This window comes from Xyrauchen texanus, chromosome 6, assembly GCF_025860055.1.
Source record: "Xyrauchen texanus isolate HMW12.3.18 chromosome 6, RBS_HiC_50CHRs, whole genome shotgun sequence".
NCBI lineage: Eukaryota > Metazoa > Chordata > Actinopteri > Cypriniformes > Catostomidae > Xyrauchen > Xyrauchen texanus.
The window spans coordinates 2,152,674-2,169,526 of record NC_068281.1 but is presented as its reverse complement, the minus strand read 5'-3'; the positions used below and the strand labels follow the sequence as shown (position 1 = coordinate 2,169,526).

At 39.4% G+C, this 16,853-nt stretch overlaps 1 protein-coding gene across 1 annotated transcript in view; it reads right to left on the bottom strand.

Annotated features, from left to right (window-relative positions):
• LOC127645765 (neurocan core protein-like) overlaps positions 1 to 16,853 on the bottom strand; it is an 82,278-nt gene that overhangs the window by 54,502 nt on the left and 10,923 nt on the right. Inside the window, exon 2 of the mRNA XM_052129431.1 lies at positions 6,256 to 6,329. Coding sequence (XP_051985391.1) covers positions 6,256 to 6,322 — 67 coding nt within the window. The 5' untranslated portion in view covers positions 6,323 to 6,329. The remainder of the gene's footprint in view (positions 1 to 6,255; positions 6,330 to 16,853) is intronic.

Genomic DNA, 16,853 nt, shown 5'->3' with positions numbered 1-16,853 from the left:
AAAATCTCTGTAATCGTTTAATCATTTATAAATATTTTATTTTATTTTTGTTTGCCATGGGACACAAAAGGAGTTTTCAGAATGTGCCAAAAACAAAATAAACCACAAAAAGCATAATATAACAATAGTAAAAATTACTCCATGCATTTGTTAGCTATAATCTAAATCTTCAAACTGTTTTCTGTGAAGAACAGACCCAAATTCAAGCCTTTTATTCAACGATCTTGTCGCGCTCGCCGTTACGTCAACCCGCGGTTTTACGGCAGTGATGTCGAATTGGCTCCCAAGTGTCTCGTGACCGTTTGCGACATGTCGTATTCTGCGATGTGTATGTTTGAATGAGGGAGGGCCGTCACTACGGAATCTCTGAACCACAAGAAGGAGAAGAAAAAAATAACGGTAAAAAAAATGTATTCATTTTTTTTCTCTCTCTTCAAGAACTTTTTTTTCTCTCTTCAAAACTTTTTTTCTCTCTTCAAAAAAAATGCATGTGGTACCAACCTTGACCACCAGGTGCCACTATCAGTAAACATGTAATCTTATGCTTTTAATGCGTTCTCTGTTGCTATATAGTTTACACAAACTAATTTACACAAAATGTAAAATTAGACCATAATTGTATCAAATATATATTTTAATAAAAATTGATATTCTTCATCTGGAACTCTTCACTTCTGTATTCATGTAGTCGAATCGATTCATGTATTCAAATATATTTGTCATGGATTTGTCAATATATTACGTTTCTAAAGCTGTACATATGTAAAAATGCTTTTAAACGTCCATATTGTCTGTTTTAGTGTCTATTCAAACATACAAATCATGTACGTTTAAATATTACAAATGTTAACGTACAAATAGCAATGTATATTAATGAGATCAGGCTGTGCAGAAGGTAGGCAGCGACATTATGCTGCCTTTTTAGATGCAATCTCAGAATGAACCACAATGAGCGTCGAGACTGTTTGTGTGCTATGTATTTTGTTGTTAGCTTAGCAAAGAAGCTTGCTAAGAAAGCTTAGCAAAAACGTTACATAGTGACTTTTACGCCATGCAGAAATAGTTTGTTACTGCAAAAGCTATGCTATTTTGAAAATAGCTACTGTCGCAAATACCGAAAACTAGCTAAATTACTAGCATCGCTACTTTTAGTTTAGTGCACTTCGAACAACAACAACAACAACATGTGAACTAGCTGAGCGTCTTAGTGGTAACCCGCTAAAACTCTCTATTTCTGTCTGCCATATGTCCTTCAACAGCAGTAAATAATGTCCGTTCTACAGAGGGCAGCTCTCAATGCACAGGGGCCATAAATTGCCCTGGCAGGGGGGAGTGATTTCCTATCATTCTTCAAAACAGCCACCCATCACTAAAGAGGCTAATGAAAGAGCCGCGGACTGGGGCTGCAGTGGAAAAAATTTGGCCTGTAAAGCATTTTGCGGCCACTCACACGCACACAGATTCATTTAAGCAGCAGGAGGGCCTTCATTGAGGTATTCAACACCAGCACAAAGAACCTGCCAGAGGAAACGCTAGTCCTGCTAGTCACATGCCACATCAGACGGGTCGAGACTTCTGCTGTGTCAACGCTTCCCACATGACTCTGTGTGTTCAGAAAGCATAAGAACTGAGATAATGGCTTTGTTCCAAACTTTATTGCGCTGCAGCATGTTGGCAATGCACCTGATGGTTTAAAAGTGCTTAAATGCCAGGGGGGGGACCCAAAACAAATGATAAAGTAAAATCTGCTCAGCATGTCTCAGCATTAATGAGTGTGGAGTCGCACAGGTTCTTTATGTGTAATTATGAGTTAAATGTTTCTAATTTTGTTATTTTTGTTTAATATTGAATTTTAATTACCGATAGATGCAGATTATTTTTGTGTTTAACCCTTGTTAACATTTTTGGGATATTTTTGTCTTTGTCATTTTTGTTTTTTCGATCATTAAAGTGTTAATGCCAACGGTAAACGTTTTGCCAAAGGTGTGTATTTTTGGGGGAATGTTCAAATTTCAACCTCAGTTCCTATAACACATCTATAATACATCTATAACACATCTACAATACATCTATAACACATATATAACACATCTACAATACATCTATAACACATCTATAATACATCTATAATACATCTGTAACACATATATAATACACGTGTGTACATCCATTGTGTGTCAAATGGTCTGTGGATGCGTCAAGTGTGGTGTGCTGTAGGCTGCGTGCTTGTCGCATTCAGCTCTCAGCCTCTACCGCTGGCTAGCGTATGTGAAAAGGGAGCCGAGTGCGTAAGTCTCCCCTGCCAGTACATAGCCTCTCCACAGACAAGCCCTATGTAGTGCCTCCGCGTGGCGACACACGTCAACTGAGCACCTAGTGGGCTCAGGCTGAACTACAGGGGACTCGGAGGTGGTCTGCCCCCAGACATGCGGCATGCCAGGCCCACCGGTGTGTGGATAAGCCCTGATGCCCATGAACAGCCCCCCATCTATGGGTCAAATAGTCACACAGCCATCAGACAATGGCGCATCGCCAGGCCCACTGGCGTGTGGATAAGCCCTGATGCCATGAACAGACCCCCAGCTATGGGTCAAATAGCTTGGCTCCACTGCCTTGTGGATATCTCCGGGAGGATTAAAGGCTAAGGAGTAAACCTGACAGAAATCCGGAGTGGAGCCCCTAAGGCGGTAAGAATGACTAATTGTCACCTTTCCGGCAACTCCTGCAGCAAAGCCAGGTGCCAAATGTCGTGCTTCGCACTCCTTTGGACTCCACTAGCGAGGCCGAGAGGGGGATTCTGTCGAATGGGCAGCCCAGGATCCCCATACACCATGCCCAGGCTATGCGTCCTGGAGAGGCTACTTCAGTATCGCTGCTGCTTGCAGCAATAAAAACAACACGGGAGGGAGCAGTTACGAGTGATAAGTCAAGAGTAAATTGGCGTACGCTCAGACGCTACGGGTTTTCTCTGGCGGTGGGAGGGATTATCGAAATCCTACTGGTCAGCTACCGCCCGCCTCAAGCTGGGCAGCCCCCAGCCAGTAAGGTGCTGACCCGCCACAGTCTACCTGCTTCAATGGGTGCTTGGAGCTAAGGGAATAGACCGACAAGCAGACTGAAAACTCCGCACCAGGCAAAGAAAGCAAAGAAAGAAAAAAACATAAACCACCAATCTTGCGACTAGCAAGCTGGAATGTCAGGACTATGTGCCCTGACTTCTCCAAAGATCTTGATCAGGTTGATGACTCCAGAAAAACAGCAATCATCAATCGTGAGCTCTTGAGGCTGGACATTGACATTGCTGCCCTACAGGAGACCAGACGCCCTTCAAATGGCAGCATCAGGGAACAGGATTACACCTTCTTCTGGCAGGGAAAGGAACCAGACGAACCAAGACTGCATGGTGTCGGATTTGCAGTCAGAAACTCTCTGCTATCGTCAGTTGAACCACCAGGAAAAGGTACAGCCCGTATCCTCTCCCTTCGCCTCTCAACCTCCACAGGTCCAGTGAACATCTTGAGTGTCTATGCTCCTACACTCAGCTCTCCAGCCGAGGCCAAGGATGAATTCTACGAGAAACTAGTGACCATCATTAAAGGAATTTCCCCCACTGAACAACTGTACGTGCTTGGGGACTTCAACGCCCGGGTGGGAACTGACCGGGACTCTTGGCCCCGCAGTATTGGTCATTTTGGTGTTGGCAGAATGAATGAAAACGGACAGAGACTGCTTGAGCTATGCTGTTACCATGACCTCTGCATAACCAACACATTCTTCTCCACCAAGCCCAACCACAGGGTGTCCTGGCGACACCCAAGATCCCATCACTGGCATCAGCTGGACCTCATTATCACCAGAAGAGCCTCACTGAACTGCGTCCTCATTACACGAAGCTATCACAGCGCTGACTGTGACACCGACCATTCACTGGTTTGCAGCAAGGTGCGCCTTAAACCAAAACGGATCCACCGATTGAAGCAGAAAGGACGCCCACGCATCAATACAGCAAAAATAAAATATCCAGATCTGTGTGAGCGGTTTGCTGTCTCCATCACAGAGGCCCTCAGAAACTGCCCAACGGGCAGTGCAGAAGAAAGATGGAATCATATCCGTGACGCCATCTATAACTCTGCCATGGATATTTTTGGGAAGAAAGAGAGGCAGAACCCGGATTGGTTTGAAGCAGGAATCCTGAAACTTGAGCCAGCCATCACAGCCAAGAGAGACATCTGTAACATCTATAATACATCTATAACACATCTATAATACATCTATAACACAGCTATAATACATATATAACACATGTAACACATCTATAACACATCTATAACACATCTATAACACATCTGTAACACACTGTGTACACAAAATAGTTACACTCGGGACCTTCGGGACAAAAATGTCCCCATTGAAATCCATTAAAACTGAAATATTTGATCCCAGTGCCATTAAAACATAAAATCATGAATTCTATGAGTAATGTAGCAAGTGTAATAAATGTCTAAATAAATATTTAAAGGCACAATCGTACATTATTAAATATTTTTACTTCAGAAAACACTGTAAATATTAAAGAATTAAACAAATAAGCTCATCCTGCATCTTTGCAGGGGATTGGTTAAAAATGTTTGGGGTTTTTTTTATACAGTTTTGATACAGTAGCACTTAAATTATATAATTTATCATTTAATTATCAAATAATTGTTACATGTGTAATTCTATGTTCATTATTAGGTTCAAACCTTGTGAATACTTTGTTGCTTATGAAATTTCAAATAGAGGAAATGGCTTGTATCATTATTTAAAAATTCAATTTCATGACCATAGAATGTTACATTTGAAAATGTGACTAAAATTATGAAAAGTGAAAAATGTAATTAAATATTGCAATATGTATATGAACACTATATATATGTGAAGACGCCCCATTCTCGGTTTATGTCGAGTAAAAACAAATATTTACTAGCCAATGGTGATTCTTTCTCCAACAATTTGACTGGTTTTGAACAAGTGTATATTGCAACTAAAATTACTTAATAAAAATTTAAAATGTCTTTTGTGTCCAACTTTATCGGTAAACCCGATATTAAAGAACCGATAACCGAGTGAAACAGTGTAAATCTTATTATTATTTCAGCTGTTCCCGTTAGGGGTCGCCACAGCAGACCATCCTGATCTGCATATTTGAAACAACCCTCAGTGGCTGGGGGACTCTCACTCACACCTACGGGGCAATTTAAAGGCAAAATTGACTTTTACGTGGTGTTTGTGCATAAATATGAGTCAGCAGTGTGTGTACAATCACTCTACAGTGTTAAAAGTCTTTCTTATATTTCTATTCATCAAAAACAGTTTGTCAAAATGAACACTTTTCCTTAGATCAGGCCACACCCACGACTGGTGATGGACTCCGCCCTATTATCATAGCTCCTCCCCTGAGTGATCTACACACAGTCCTGGAGCAGATACAGTGAGAAGAATAAATGTCTCATAAGTGTTCTGTTGTTGCTGTAAAAGTGAACATAAGAGTCTTCATGTACTCTCGGCATCAAAGAACCTGAAGACGCAAGCTGGACTGGAAATCTGGGATACCGGGCATTTTCCCGGTGGGCCAACGCACTTTGGGGCTGATCAGGGGCGGACTGGCCATCGGGAGAACCGAGTGGGCCGGTGGGTCGGCCGCGAAACGGGCTGAATGGGCCATGATAAGCTAAAATGAGCCGCCGCGTTATGCGGAACGGACCACAAAACGGGGCCGCGATATTCAGAAAAGGACAGCGAACACGCCCCCGCTAAACTTTTGGGCAGTTGCTGTGTAAAATCCCGGACCGATTTCTCTTCCCAGTCCTGCCTGAACTCCAGTATTAACACTGTCAGTCATATCGGTTCTGATTTGTTGTTGTTGTAGTAACCGAAGCACGAGCTGTAAAGGCACATCCCTCTTCCGGAAAGGGGGCGGGGAGCAGCAGCAGCTCATTTGCATTTAAAGAGACACACACAAAATCAGCGTGTTTTTGATTCCACCCAAAAAGAGGCGTTTATAACATGATATATTAAATGATCCGTGAGCTGAAACTTCACACACACATTCTGGGGACACCTGAGACTCATATGACATCTTGTAAAAAGGGAAATAATAGGTCTTTAAAGTCTCCAATTCCAGTGGAAAAGTGTAAATATCAGTTAAAAATATAGATAAAACATATTAAACTAGAATTGAAAAATATTATAAAAAAAATGTGAACCGGGACTCACCACAGCCAGTGCAGAACACAAGCAGAACTGCTAAAACCTGCAGCCCACCGACATCGAGACACGACATCCTGCTCCTGCAGACAGAAAGAGAGAACAGAAAAGAAAGAAGAGAACAAAAAGAGTTGTAAGAAGAATTCTGGCTGTATCGCAACCAAATCTCAAACATCTATCAAATCAAAATGTGATTTTGTGTGTGTACTAAGACAGAACGCCGGTGTTGCGACACATCATATAATATATGTATATGACAATAAAATAGCGTGTTAGTGTTAGCATCTTAACGTCTTTGTCAAAACTTTCATAAAATATCTAGATATTTCAGTTTGATCATTTCATGTGTATTCCAACAGAAACTAATTATTAATAGAAGACGTTATTTTGGTCACACTCTATGCATACATTTTTGCATATATACAGTGAAATGTATGTGTTTTTACATATCCCAGCTGGGGTCAGAGTGCAGGGTCAGCCATGATACGGCACCCCTAGGGCAGATAGGGTCAAGGGTCAACAGTGGTGTCTTGGTGGTGCTGGGCCTCAATCCGGGTGGTGGAGGACGAATCTCAGTTGCCTCCGCGTCTGAGACCGTCAATCTGCGCATCTTATCATGTGGCTTGCCACCCATCACTAAAGAGGCTAATGAAAGAGCCGCGGACTGGGGCTGCAGTGGAAAAAATTTGGCCTGTAAAGCATTTTGCGGCCACTCACACGCACACAGATTCGTTTAAGCGGCAGGAGGGCCTTCAATGAGGTATTCAACACCAGCACAAAGAACCTGCCAGAGGAAACGCTAGTCCTGCTAGTCACATGCCACATCAGACGGGTCGAGACTTCTGCTGTGTCAACGCTTCCCACATGACTCTGTGTGTTCAGAAAGCATAAGAACTGAGATAATGGCTCTGTTCCAAACAGCCATTGTTGAGCGCGTTACCGTGGAGACGTAGCGCGTGTGGAGGCTTCACGCTATTCTCCGCGGCATCCGCGAACAACTCACCACACGCCCCACCGAGAGCGAGAACCACATTATAGCGACCACGAGGAGGTTACCCCATGTGACTCTGCCCTCCCTAGCAACCGGGCCAATTTGGTTACTAAGGAGACCCGGCTGGAGTCACTCAGCACACTTTGGATTCAAACTCGCGACTCCAGGGGTGATAGTCAGCTGAGCTACCCAGACCCCCTCATTTATGAAACATTAACTGAATTTATTTACGTGTAAATTGTTCATAAAACCTTTCTTACAAATGGAAAAGGAGCTATCTAATAAACGATCCATCTACAGATATTTACCTTTAACTTTATGAAACATGAGCAGAACTAATGAGCTCTGTAAACCTTTCCTTAGATTTAAAATTTTTTATTTCCATTTTAGCACTTTATAATAACTACATGTCATGAAGTATTTATAAATCATTAGTTAATAGATAATTGATCATATAGAAATGATTGTTCCTACATTATTAATACAATAATAGTCTACCTACAAATATAATGTAACTCTTGTATATTTACTGTAGTAAACAATGTATAATTGTTTCATAAATTCATATATATGCAGTTTGATAATTACTTGCTTTAATATATTTTGAACAGTAAGAATTGCTAATGGTGCGTTCACATACAACGCCGAAGAGAGCGTTTCGCGCGACGCGATTACATACAAAGTCAATGCAAAGATGCGAATAGATGCGAAATCGCACCTGAAGCGAATTGCGCAACTTGATCACATGGAATGATTCGCGCGAGTTGAAATTTTTCAACTCTAGCCAGAAATTCGCTTGACGCGTTGTCACGAAAGCCAATCAGCATTGAGATTGTCCGGATGTCACTGATGTACTGACGTCGTAGCTGAAGAAATCTGGAAAAATGGATGAATAAATTGTTGTAGCGGTGTGTGGGCACCGGTCATACATGTACAGAGACCGGACGAAGAAAGACATCACTTGGAGGAAAGTGAGCGAGGAAGTTGGACTACCTGGTAAGTTCTGAAAATATGCGCATCTACTTGATTCCCGCTATTGGTCGTACTTTACTATGAACCAAGTCATAGAAGCCCCGACTCCTGTCCTTTTCCGGAAGAGAAGCGGGAATACTCGCGGGTTCGCATTACTCGTGCGGTCAATCCAGCGGTCAAACTCGCGCGAGCAATGCGAGGTGAACATTTTCTTTGCGTTGTATGTGAATCCACCATTAATTATTAATTAAGCATTCAAATATTCTTTCTTTCCAGCGTTTTTATCCATGAACAGAAAGATCAGTACCTTATATCTTCAGAAGTGATATGATAGGTGAGGGAGAGAAACAGAACAATATTTAAGTCCTTTTTAACTCTAAATCTCCACTTTCACTTTCACTTTCAGATGTAAAGTGGAGAATTAGAGTTAAAAAAAAAAGACTTACATTTTGATTTCTCACCCACACCTATCATATCGCTAATGGAGGTATGGATTAAACCACTGGAGTCATATGGATTACTTTAATCTTTTATGGAGCTACAAAGATCTGGTCACCATTCACTTACATTGTATGGACTTACAGAGCTGAGATATTCTTCTAAAAATCTTAATTTGAGTTCTGCAGAAGAAAGAAAGTCAATGATGAGAGAATTTTCCTTTTTGGGTGAACTGTCCCTTTAAATACTTAACCTGTGATGACTGTCAATCAGTAATCAGCTAATCCATCATGCATACACACATCGCATCACACACATGCAGATTTAAAATGAAAAACAGAGGCTTTATCTGGGGGTCAGTGTGTCCTTTATGAGACACATGAAGCAGAATATGAATGTTAATGTAGTGACAGAACTGGTTAGAAAGTTTTTTCAATTGAACACTAGCCGCTAGAGAGACAAACCAAAAAAACACTTTCAGAATAGTAATCAGCCACCTCTCTTTCTATTTGTGCAACTATTCTATCCTTTTCATTAGCTGAACTTTCCCTTTGCTGTATCACCATGGTACCGTCACTTTAAATCTGTCTCTCTCTCTCAGTGGGTGGCCTGTCTCTCTGTATCCTTCATGCTGTCTTTAATACCGTTCAGACAGGAAATGTCTGGAGACTGAAAAATTGCTCTCTAGTCCACCTTTTTTTACTTGTGATGAAACCCAGCTATAGTAAACATATTAGTAATCATAGTTAATAAAATACACAGTGTTGCATGTAAACAACCACCCAGAACACTCAGGCAACACACAACTCACCCTAGCATCTGATAAGCATTCCCTAACAACCACCTGGAACTCCCTAGCAACCGACTAGCAAATACCTAGTACACCCAAGCAACTACCAAGCTAGCAACCTCCCAGAACACCCTAGCAATACTCTAGGAACTGAATAGCAGTGCCCTAACAACCATATAGAGCTCCTCAGCAACCACCTATTGACCTCCCAGTACACCCTAGCAACAACCAAATAATGCATTAACAACCTCCCAAAACTCCCTAGTGACCACCCCGAACACCCTAGCAACTATATAATAGTGCCCTAACAGCCACCAGCAACCCCCTAGCAACAGCCTTGCAACTATCTAGAACACCAAAGAAACTATTAAGCAATGCCCTAGCAACCTCCCAGACCACCTTTGCAAACACTCTAGCGACCACCCCAAACCAGCCAGAACACCCTAGCTACACCCGAGCGACCACCTAGCACTAACCTGAAATGACCCAGAATATTCTCATAACTGCCTAGCAATAACCTAGAAACCACTCAGAACACATTAGCAATGGATAAGCAAATACTGGGCGAGGCAAAGGAGTCATGAGAACGTTTAAGCAACTACCAAGTAATGGCCTAGTAAACACCCAGAACACCCTAGCAACCACTTTGAACACCCGAGCAACAACCAAATAACGCATTATCAACATACCAAAACTCCCTTCTGACTACCCGAACACCCTAGCAACTGTTTAGAAGTATCCTAACAGCCACCAGCAACCCCCTAGCAACAGCCTTGCAACTATCTAAAACACCCAAGAAACTATCAAGCAATGCCCTAGCGAGCTCACAGACCATCTTTGCAACACCCTAGTAACCACCCTAAACCAGCCAGAACACCCTAGCAACACTCTAGCAACCACCTAGCAATGCCCTGGCAATGATCCAGACCATCCTCGTAGCTGCCTAGCAATGCCCTAGAAACCACTCAGAACACCTTAGCAATGGATTAGCAAATACTGAGCCAAGGCAAAGGAGTCATGAGAATGCTTAAGCAACTACCAAGTAATGCCCTAGCAACCATCCTGAACATCCTAGCAACCACCCCAAACACCCTTGCAAACACCCTTGGGACCACTCAAGATACCGTAGCGACCACCTGGCAATGACCCAGACCATCCTCGTAACTGCCTAGCAACGCCTTAGAAACCACTCACAACACCTTAGTAATGGATTAGCAAATTCTAGGCAAGGCTTCATGCAATTGCGAAAAGTATATATATAAAAACAAATATTATTGCAACAAAATATACAATTTCACCTGATAGCTTTGTATTTTTATGCTTTTTAGAGTATTACACTGTTAGCTTCACAACATGATAACATCTGCCTCCAAATGACAAAGAGACAAATGATAAATTGGTTGGTTGAGAAAATGCCAGCTCACCAGCTCAAGCCAAACAGAATAGATAGAGACAGGGGCCATGAGACAGAGAGGATGATAAGAAAGCACCAGAGAAATACACTGTCAAAACACAGAACAAATGTGCAAATATTTAACCTTTAGGGGTACAACAGCTTGTCACTGGGGCAGAACCCTCAAAGGTTATACCCTTTGTACTGTACCCTTTATATGTTATTCAGAATGTATTTGTACCTGTCCATGAAAGGTACATATTAGTACCTTAAAGTGTAAAGAAGGTAGAGTGGGTGGGTGTACCTTTGAGGTTACTGCCCCAGTGTACCTCTAAAGATAACAATTTTTGCCATTTTTTTTTTTTTTGCAAGAAGGAAGACTCCTTTACCGGCATGGGAAAGTCGTGCACCCTCTCATTTAGAGGCAGTGAACATGTCTAATGAGTTTCTGATTGAACGAGCAGATTTACTCTCTACTGTAAACTCACAATCACTGCCGCTATAGCCGCTTAGCATTTCAATTCCTCCAGGATTCAAGATCGGTTTTGTCCAGGGTGATTTAAATCACATCGGTTTGCTGTGCACATTAGAGCAGTAAAAACAGACACAAAGACAGTTGAGGCCTGTTTGAAACCAGCAACATGACTGAGGTGAATAGACTGTCACTATAGCAGCTCTTTCATGCAGCGGTGAGCAAGACTTTGTGCTTGTGTATTAGAGAGGTGCGGCAAACCGACCCGAACCAGACAAACTGTTGGGTTTTAGGATGGGTTTGGATCAGATTTTCATCTAATTTTAAACTGTAATATTTGATTAAAATATATATATATATGTATACTTTGGGTTTTTTCTTGGGTACACTACAAAACAATACATCATGATAAAATGTGATACGATACATCACGATACGATCTGATGCAACACATCACGATACGATGTGATACAATATATCACGATACAATGTGATATAACACATCACAATACGATACGATGTGATACAATATATCACGATACGATGTGATACAATATATCATGATACGATGTGATACAATATATCACGAGACGATGTGATATAACACATCACAATACGATACGATGTGATACAATATATCATGATATGATGTGATACGATACATCTCGATACGATGTGATGCAACACATGACAATACGATATGATGTGATACAATATATCACGATACGATGTGATGCAACACATCACGATACGATGTGATACGATACATCACGATACGATGTGATACAATACATCACAATACGATACGATGTGATAAGATACATCACGATACGATGTGATACAATACATCACAATACGGTACGATGTGATATGATACATCTCGATACGATGTGATCAACACATCATGATACGATGTGATACAATACATCACATTACGATACGATGTGATACAACACATCACGATACGATGTGATACAATACATCACATTACGATACGATGTGATACAACACATCACGATATGATGTGATACAATATATCATGATATGATGTGAAACAATATATCACGATACGATGTGATACAATATATCACGATACGATGTGATACAATATATCACGATACAGGTGATACAATATATCACGATACGATATGATACAATACATCACGATACGATGTGATACAATACATCACGATACGATGTGAAACAATATATCACGACACGATGTGATACAACACATTACGATACGATGTGATACAATATATCACGATATGATGTAATGCAACACAATACAAGATGATACAATGTGATACGATACATCACGATACGATGTGATACAATACATAACGATACGATGTGATATGATACATCTCGATACAATGTGATATAATACATCATGATACCATGTGATACAATACATCTCGATACCATGTAATACAACACATTACGATACGATGTGATACAATATATCACGATACGATGTGATACAATACATCACGATACGATGTGATATGATACAACACATCACAATACGATCGATGCGATACAACACATCACAATACGATACGATGCGATACAACACATCACAATACGATACGATGTGATACAACACATCACAATACGATACGATGCGATACAACACATCACAATACGATACGATGCGATACAACACATCACAATACGATACGATGTGATACAACACATCACAATACGATACGATGCGATACAACACATCACAATACGATACGATGCGATACAACACATCACAATACGATACGATGTGATATAATACATCACGATACGATGTGATACAACACATCACGATACCATGTAATACATCACAATACGATACGATGTGATATGATACATCACGATACGATGCGATACAACACATCACAATACGATACGATGTGATACAATACATCACGATACGATGTCATACAATACATCTCGATACCATGTAATACAACACATTACGATACGATGTGATACAATACATCATGATACGATACGATATGATATGATATGATACATCTCGATACGATGTGATACAACACATCACAATACGATACGATGTGATATAATACATCACGATACGATGTGATACAACACATCACGATACCATGTAATACAACACATTACGATACGATGTGATATGATACATCATGATACGATGCGATACAACACATCACAATACGATACGATGTGATACAATACATCACGATACCATGTAATACAACACAATACGATACGATGTGATACAATACATCATGATACGATACGATGTGATATGATACATCTCGATACGATGCGATACAACACATCACAATACGATACGATGTGATACAACACATCACAATATGATACGATGCGATACAACACAATACGATACGATGCGGGGCAGTGGTGGCTCAGTGGTTGAGGCTCAGGATTACTGACCAGAAGGTCGGGGGTTCAAGCCCCAGCACCACCAAGATGCCACTGTTGGGCCCTTGAGTAAGACACTTAACTCCAGGTTGCTCCGGGGGGATTGTCCCTGTAATAAGTGCTCTGTAAGTTGCTTTGGATAAAAGCGTCTGCCAAATGCATAAATGTAAATGTAAATGTACAACACATCACAATTCAATTCAATACGATACGATGTGATATGATACATCTCGATACGATGTGATACAATATATCAGAATACGATGTGATACAACACATCACGCTACGATGTGATACAATACATCACAATATGATACGATGTGATACAATACATCACATTCGATGTGATACAACGTAACGTAACCTAATCGTTAGCAAGGCAGCTAGCATTAGCAAGTTCATCCAGTCTGACTCCATGTTACCACTGGCATTGTGAGCAAAGCTGAGAGCATTTTCAATTCATTTCTATGAAAGCTGAGCGTCATGCTCGCAGGGTGGATCGTAGGATTGGCAGTGGTGCGGAGCGAGCTCTCTCCTAGCGCTGTGAAAACGCAGCCTGAGAAAGCCGAACTGTATGTGTTTTAGTGACACTGTAAATATAAAAAATTCCTCATAAGCTTATCGTGGATTTTCTTTATTGTGATATATATCGATATAGTTTTATTGCCCAGCCCTAGTTGTATCACAATACGATACATATATATATATTGTCCCTTTGCTGTCTGTTTATGTTGCTGAGTCAATGTTGCAGGACAAACAAACAGCAATGTTCAAAAGCACCAAAGAGCCAAAGTGTTACACTTCTCGGAGAAATCAACATATGGATGGATTATAGTTGACCCTGCATATTAAAGGAATGTTCTGGGTTCAATACAAGTTAAGCTCAATTGACAGTAATCAGGCACATTTGCACACACTATACTGTATTTAAGTCTAACCACTGGCACTGAAATTGTCTCACAGCCATTCGGCACAGCTGAGAACATTATCAAAAGACGAGAATCGCCTCTGAAACAGGAGAAACCCGAGATAATGAACCTCTAAACCAGCTGCCTGACAACCATGGCTGTTATTCCAACATGAAACAGACAGGCTGATAGTAAGACAGTAAACACAGACAACAGACGGCTAACTTGCTGATTAGCATTATCCACCCCAATTACTGTCCAAACATAGCTGCGTGTTTTGGTATATGTGACACATTGCTTATTATAGCCAGCGTTCACAGTGCCGAGCGCCTGACTGTGGACTCACTGGCAAACCGAGTGGTAACTGGCAGTCTGGTTGCCATGGATTCTTCGGAATACTGGGAGACAAACAAACCGTGGAGAAAAGAATGCCCCATTGTCTTTTGCATATGGAAGAGTTCACACTCACTGGAGGTGATAGTCTGCGTGTTAACACATTTCTAATGCAGCTTAATAAAGTCTATATATAATTAATATTTGCAGCCTATATATATATATTTAAGGACCACAATGGAAATAAGTTTTTTTTTTAAACTTTATTGTGTTATCCTTGACAAATGAGTGTATTTTTCACTACTAATTTGTCTAATAAATCAAATCAAATCAAATCAAATATATATATATATATAATAAAAACATTATAATTAAAATTTTAAATAGTTAAAAATAAAATAAATAGAGAAACATATTTAGCTTTAATGTTTGCTATATATATAATTTGAAAAGTTTTTTAATATTATATATATATATATACACATTTTTTTTTTTAACAAATTGCATTTTAAATAAATGAATAGGTGAAATATTTGCATATTATTATTGATTATTTATATATATGTATATAATCAAAAATTATAATACAAATTTTAAATAGTTAAAAATAAAAGAAATAGGGAAACATTTTTAGCTGTAATGTTTCCTATATATATATATATATATATATATATATTCAAATATATAATTTGTTTTTTAAATAATTAACATTTTAAATAATTACAAATAAATGATTAGGTGAAATATTTGTATATTATTATTGATTATTTATATATATATATATATATATATATATATATATATATATATATATATATATAATAAAAAATTATAGTGAAAATTTTAAATTTAGCTGTTAGCTGTAATGGTTGCTATATATATATATATATTTTTTTTTTTTTTTTTTTTAATAATTCAAATTTTAAATAATTACAAATAAATGAATAGGTGAAATATTTGCATATTATTATTGATTATTTCAATATTCATTTATCATTCTAAATAAAACATAATTGACATTATAAATGATATACTCAACATTGCAAAACAAAAAGGACTATTTCACATATACTGTGTGAAAAGTTGTTGCATTACAAGCTATTTTTACATGATCTATTCCTTAAAAATGACTTTCAATGGTGTAGCCTAATATAGTCAGGTTTATTATATCTTTGACATGAATTAAATCAGTTTATTTCGATGTTTTAACATGAAAAAAACATTTTACTGTCTGTATACAATAACTGCAGAATGACCTCTTCCTTTAATATACAGTAATTATCACATATGCACTCATCTGCTGAGGACAGATATGACACTGAACACACAAATGCAGTTGTGTTCTATGAACCAAAACATGCTTGAAGGCACTTCAGTGTCTGTCTGCGTGTCACGCGAGGAGAATGGACAACAGCCAAACACAAAGACACACAGACTCATTCCTTTGTTTGACTGGGGTTTTTTTTTTCTTTTTTAACTGGCCTGTTGTCATTGGCTGAGGGGGGGCCTCCAGTAGACCAATGAAATGATAGAAGAGGAAGAATTAAAGTGAGAGATGTTGAAGGGCCAGTGACAAATAAGGAGTGCAAAGATGCATAATAATAATAATAATAATAAGATTTCTGTTTTAGGTGTGGACAGTTATGCCGCATAAGATTTTGCCACTTTGAAGCTTAATTTCTTCTTGCATTGTAATTGCACATGAAAAATATTTATATATATATATAAGATTTTTGCATATTCTGAAATGTTCTGAAATTGCTTGCTCATGCAAATGTCGCTGCCTGGATGTTAAGGTGTAGTGGCTGGTTGTTTACTGGTTAAAGTCAAAAGAGTCCGACCCAGATCTCTATGATATTCTGTTGTTTCGATGACTCGAGTCGCTC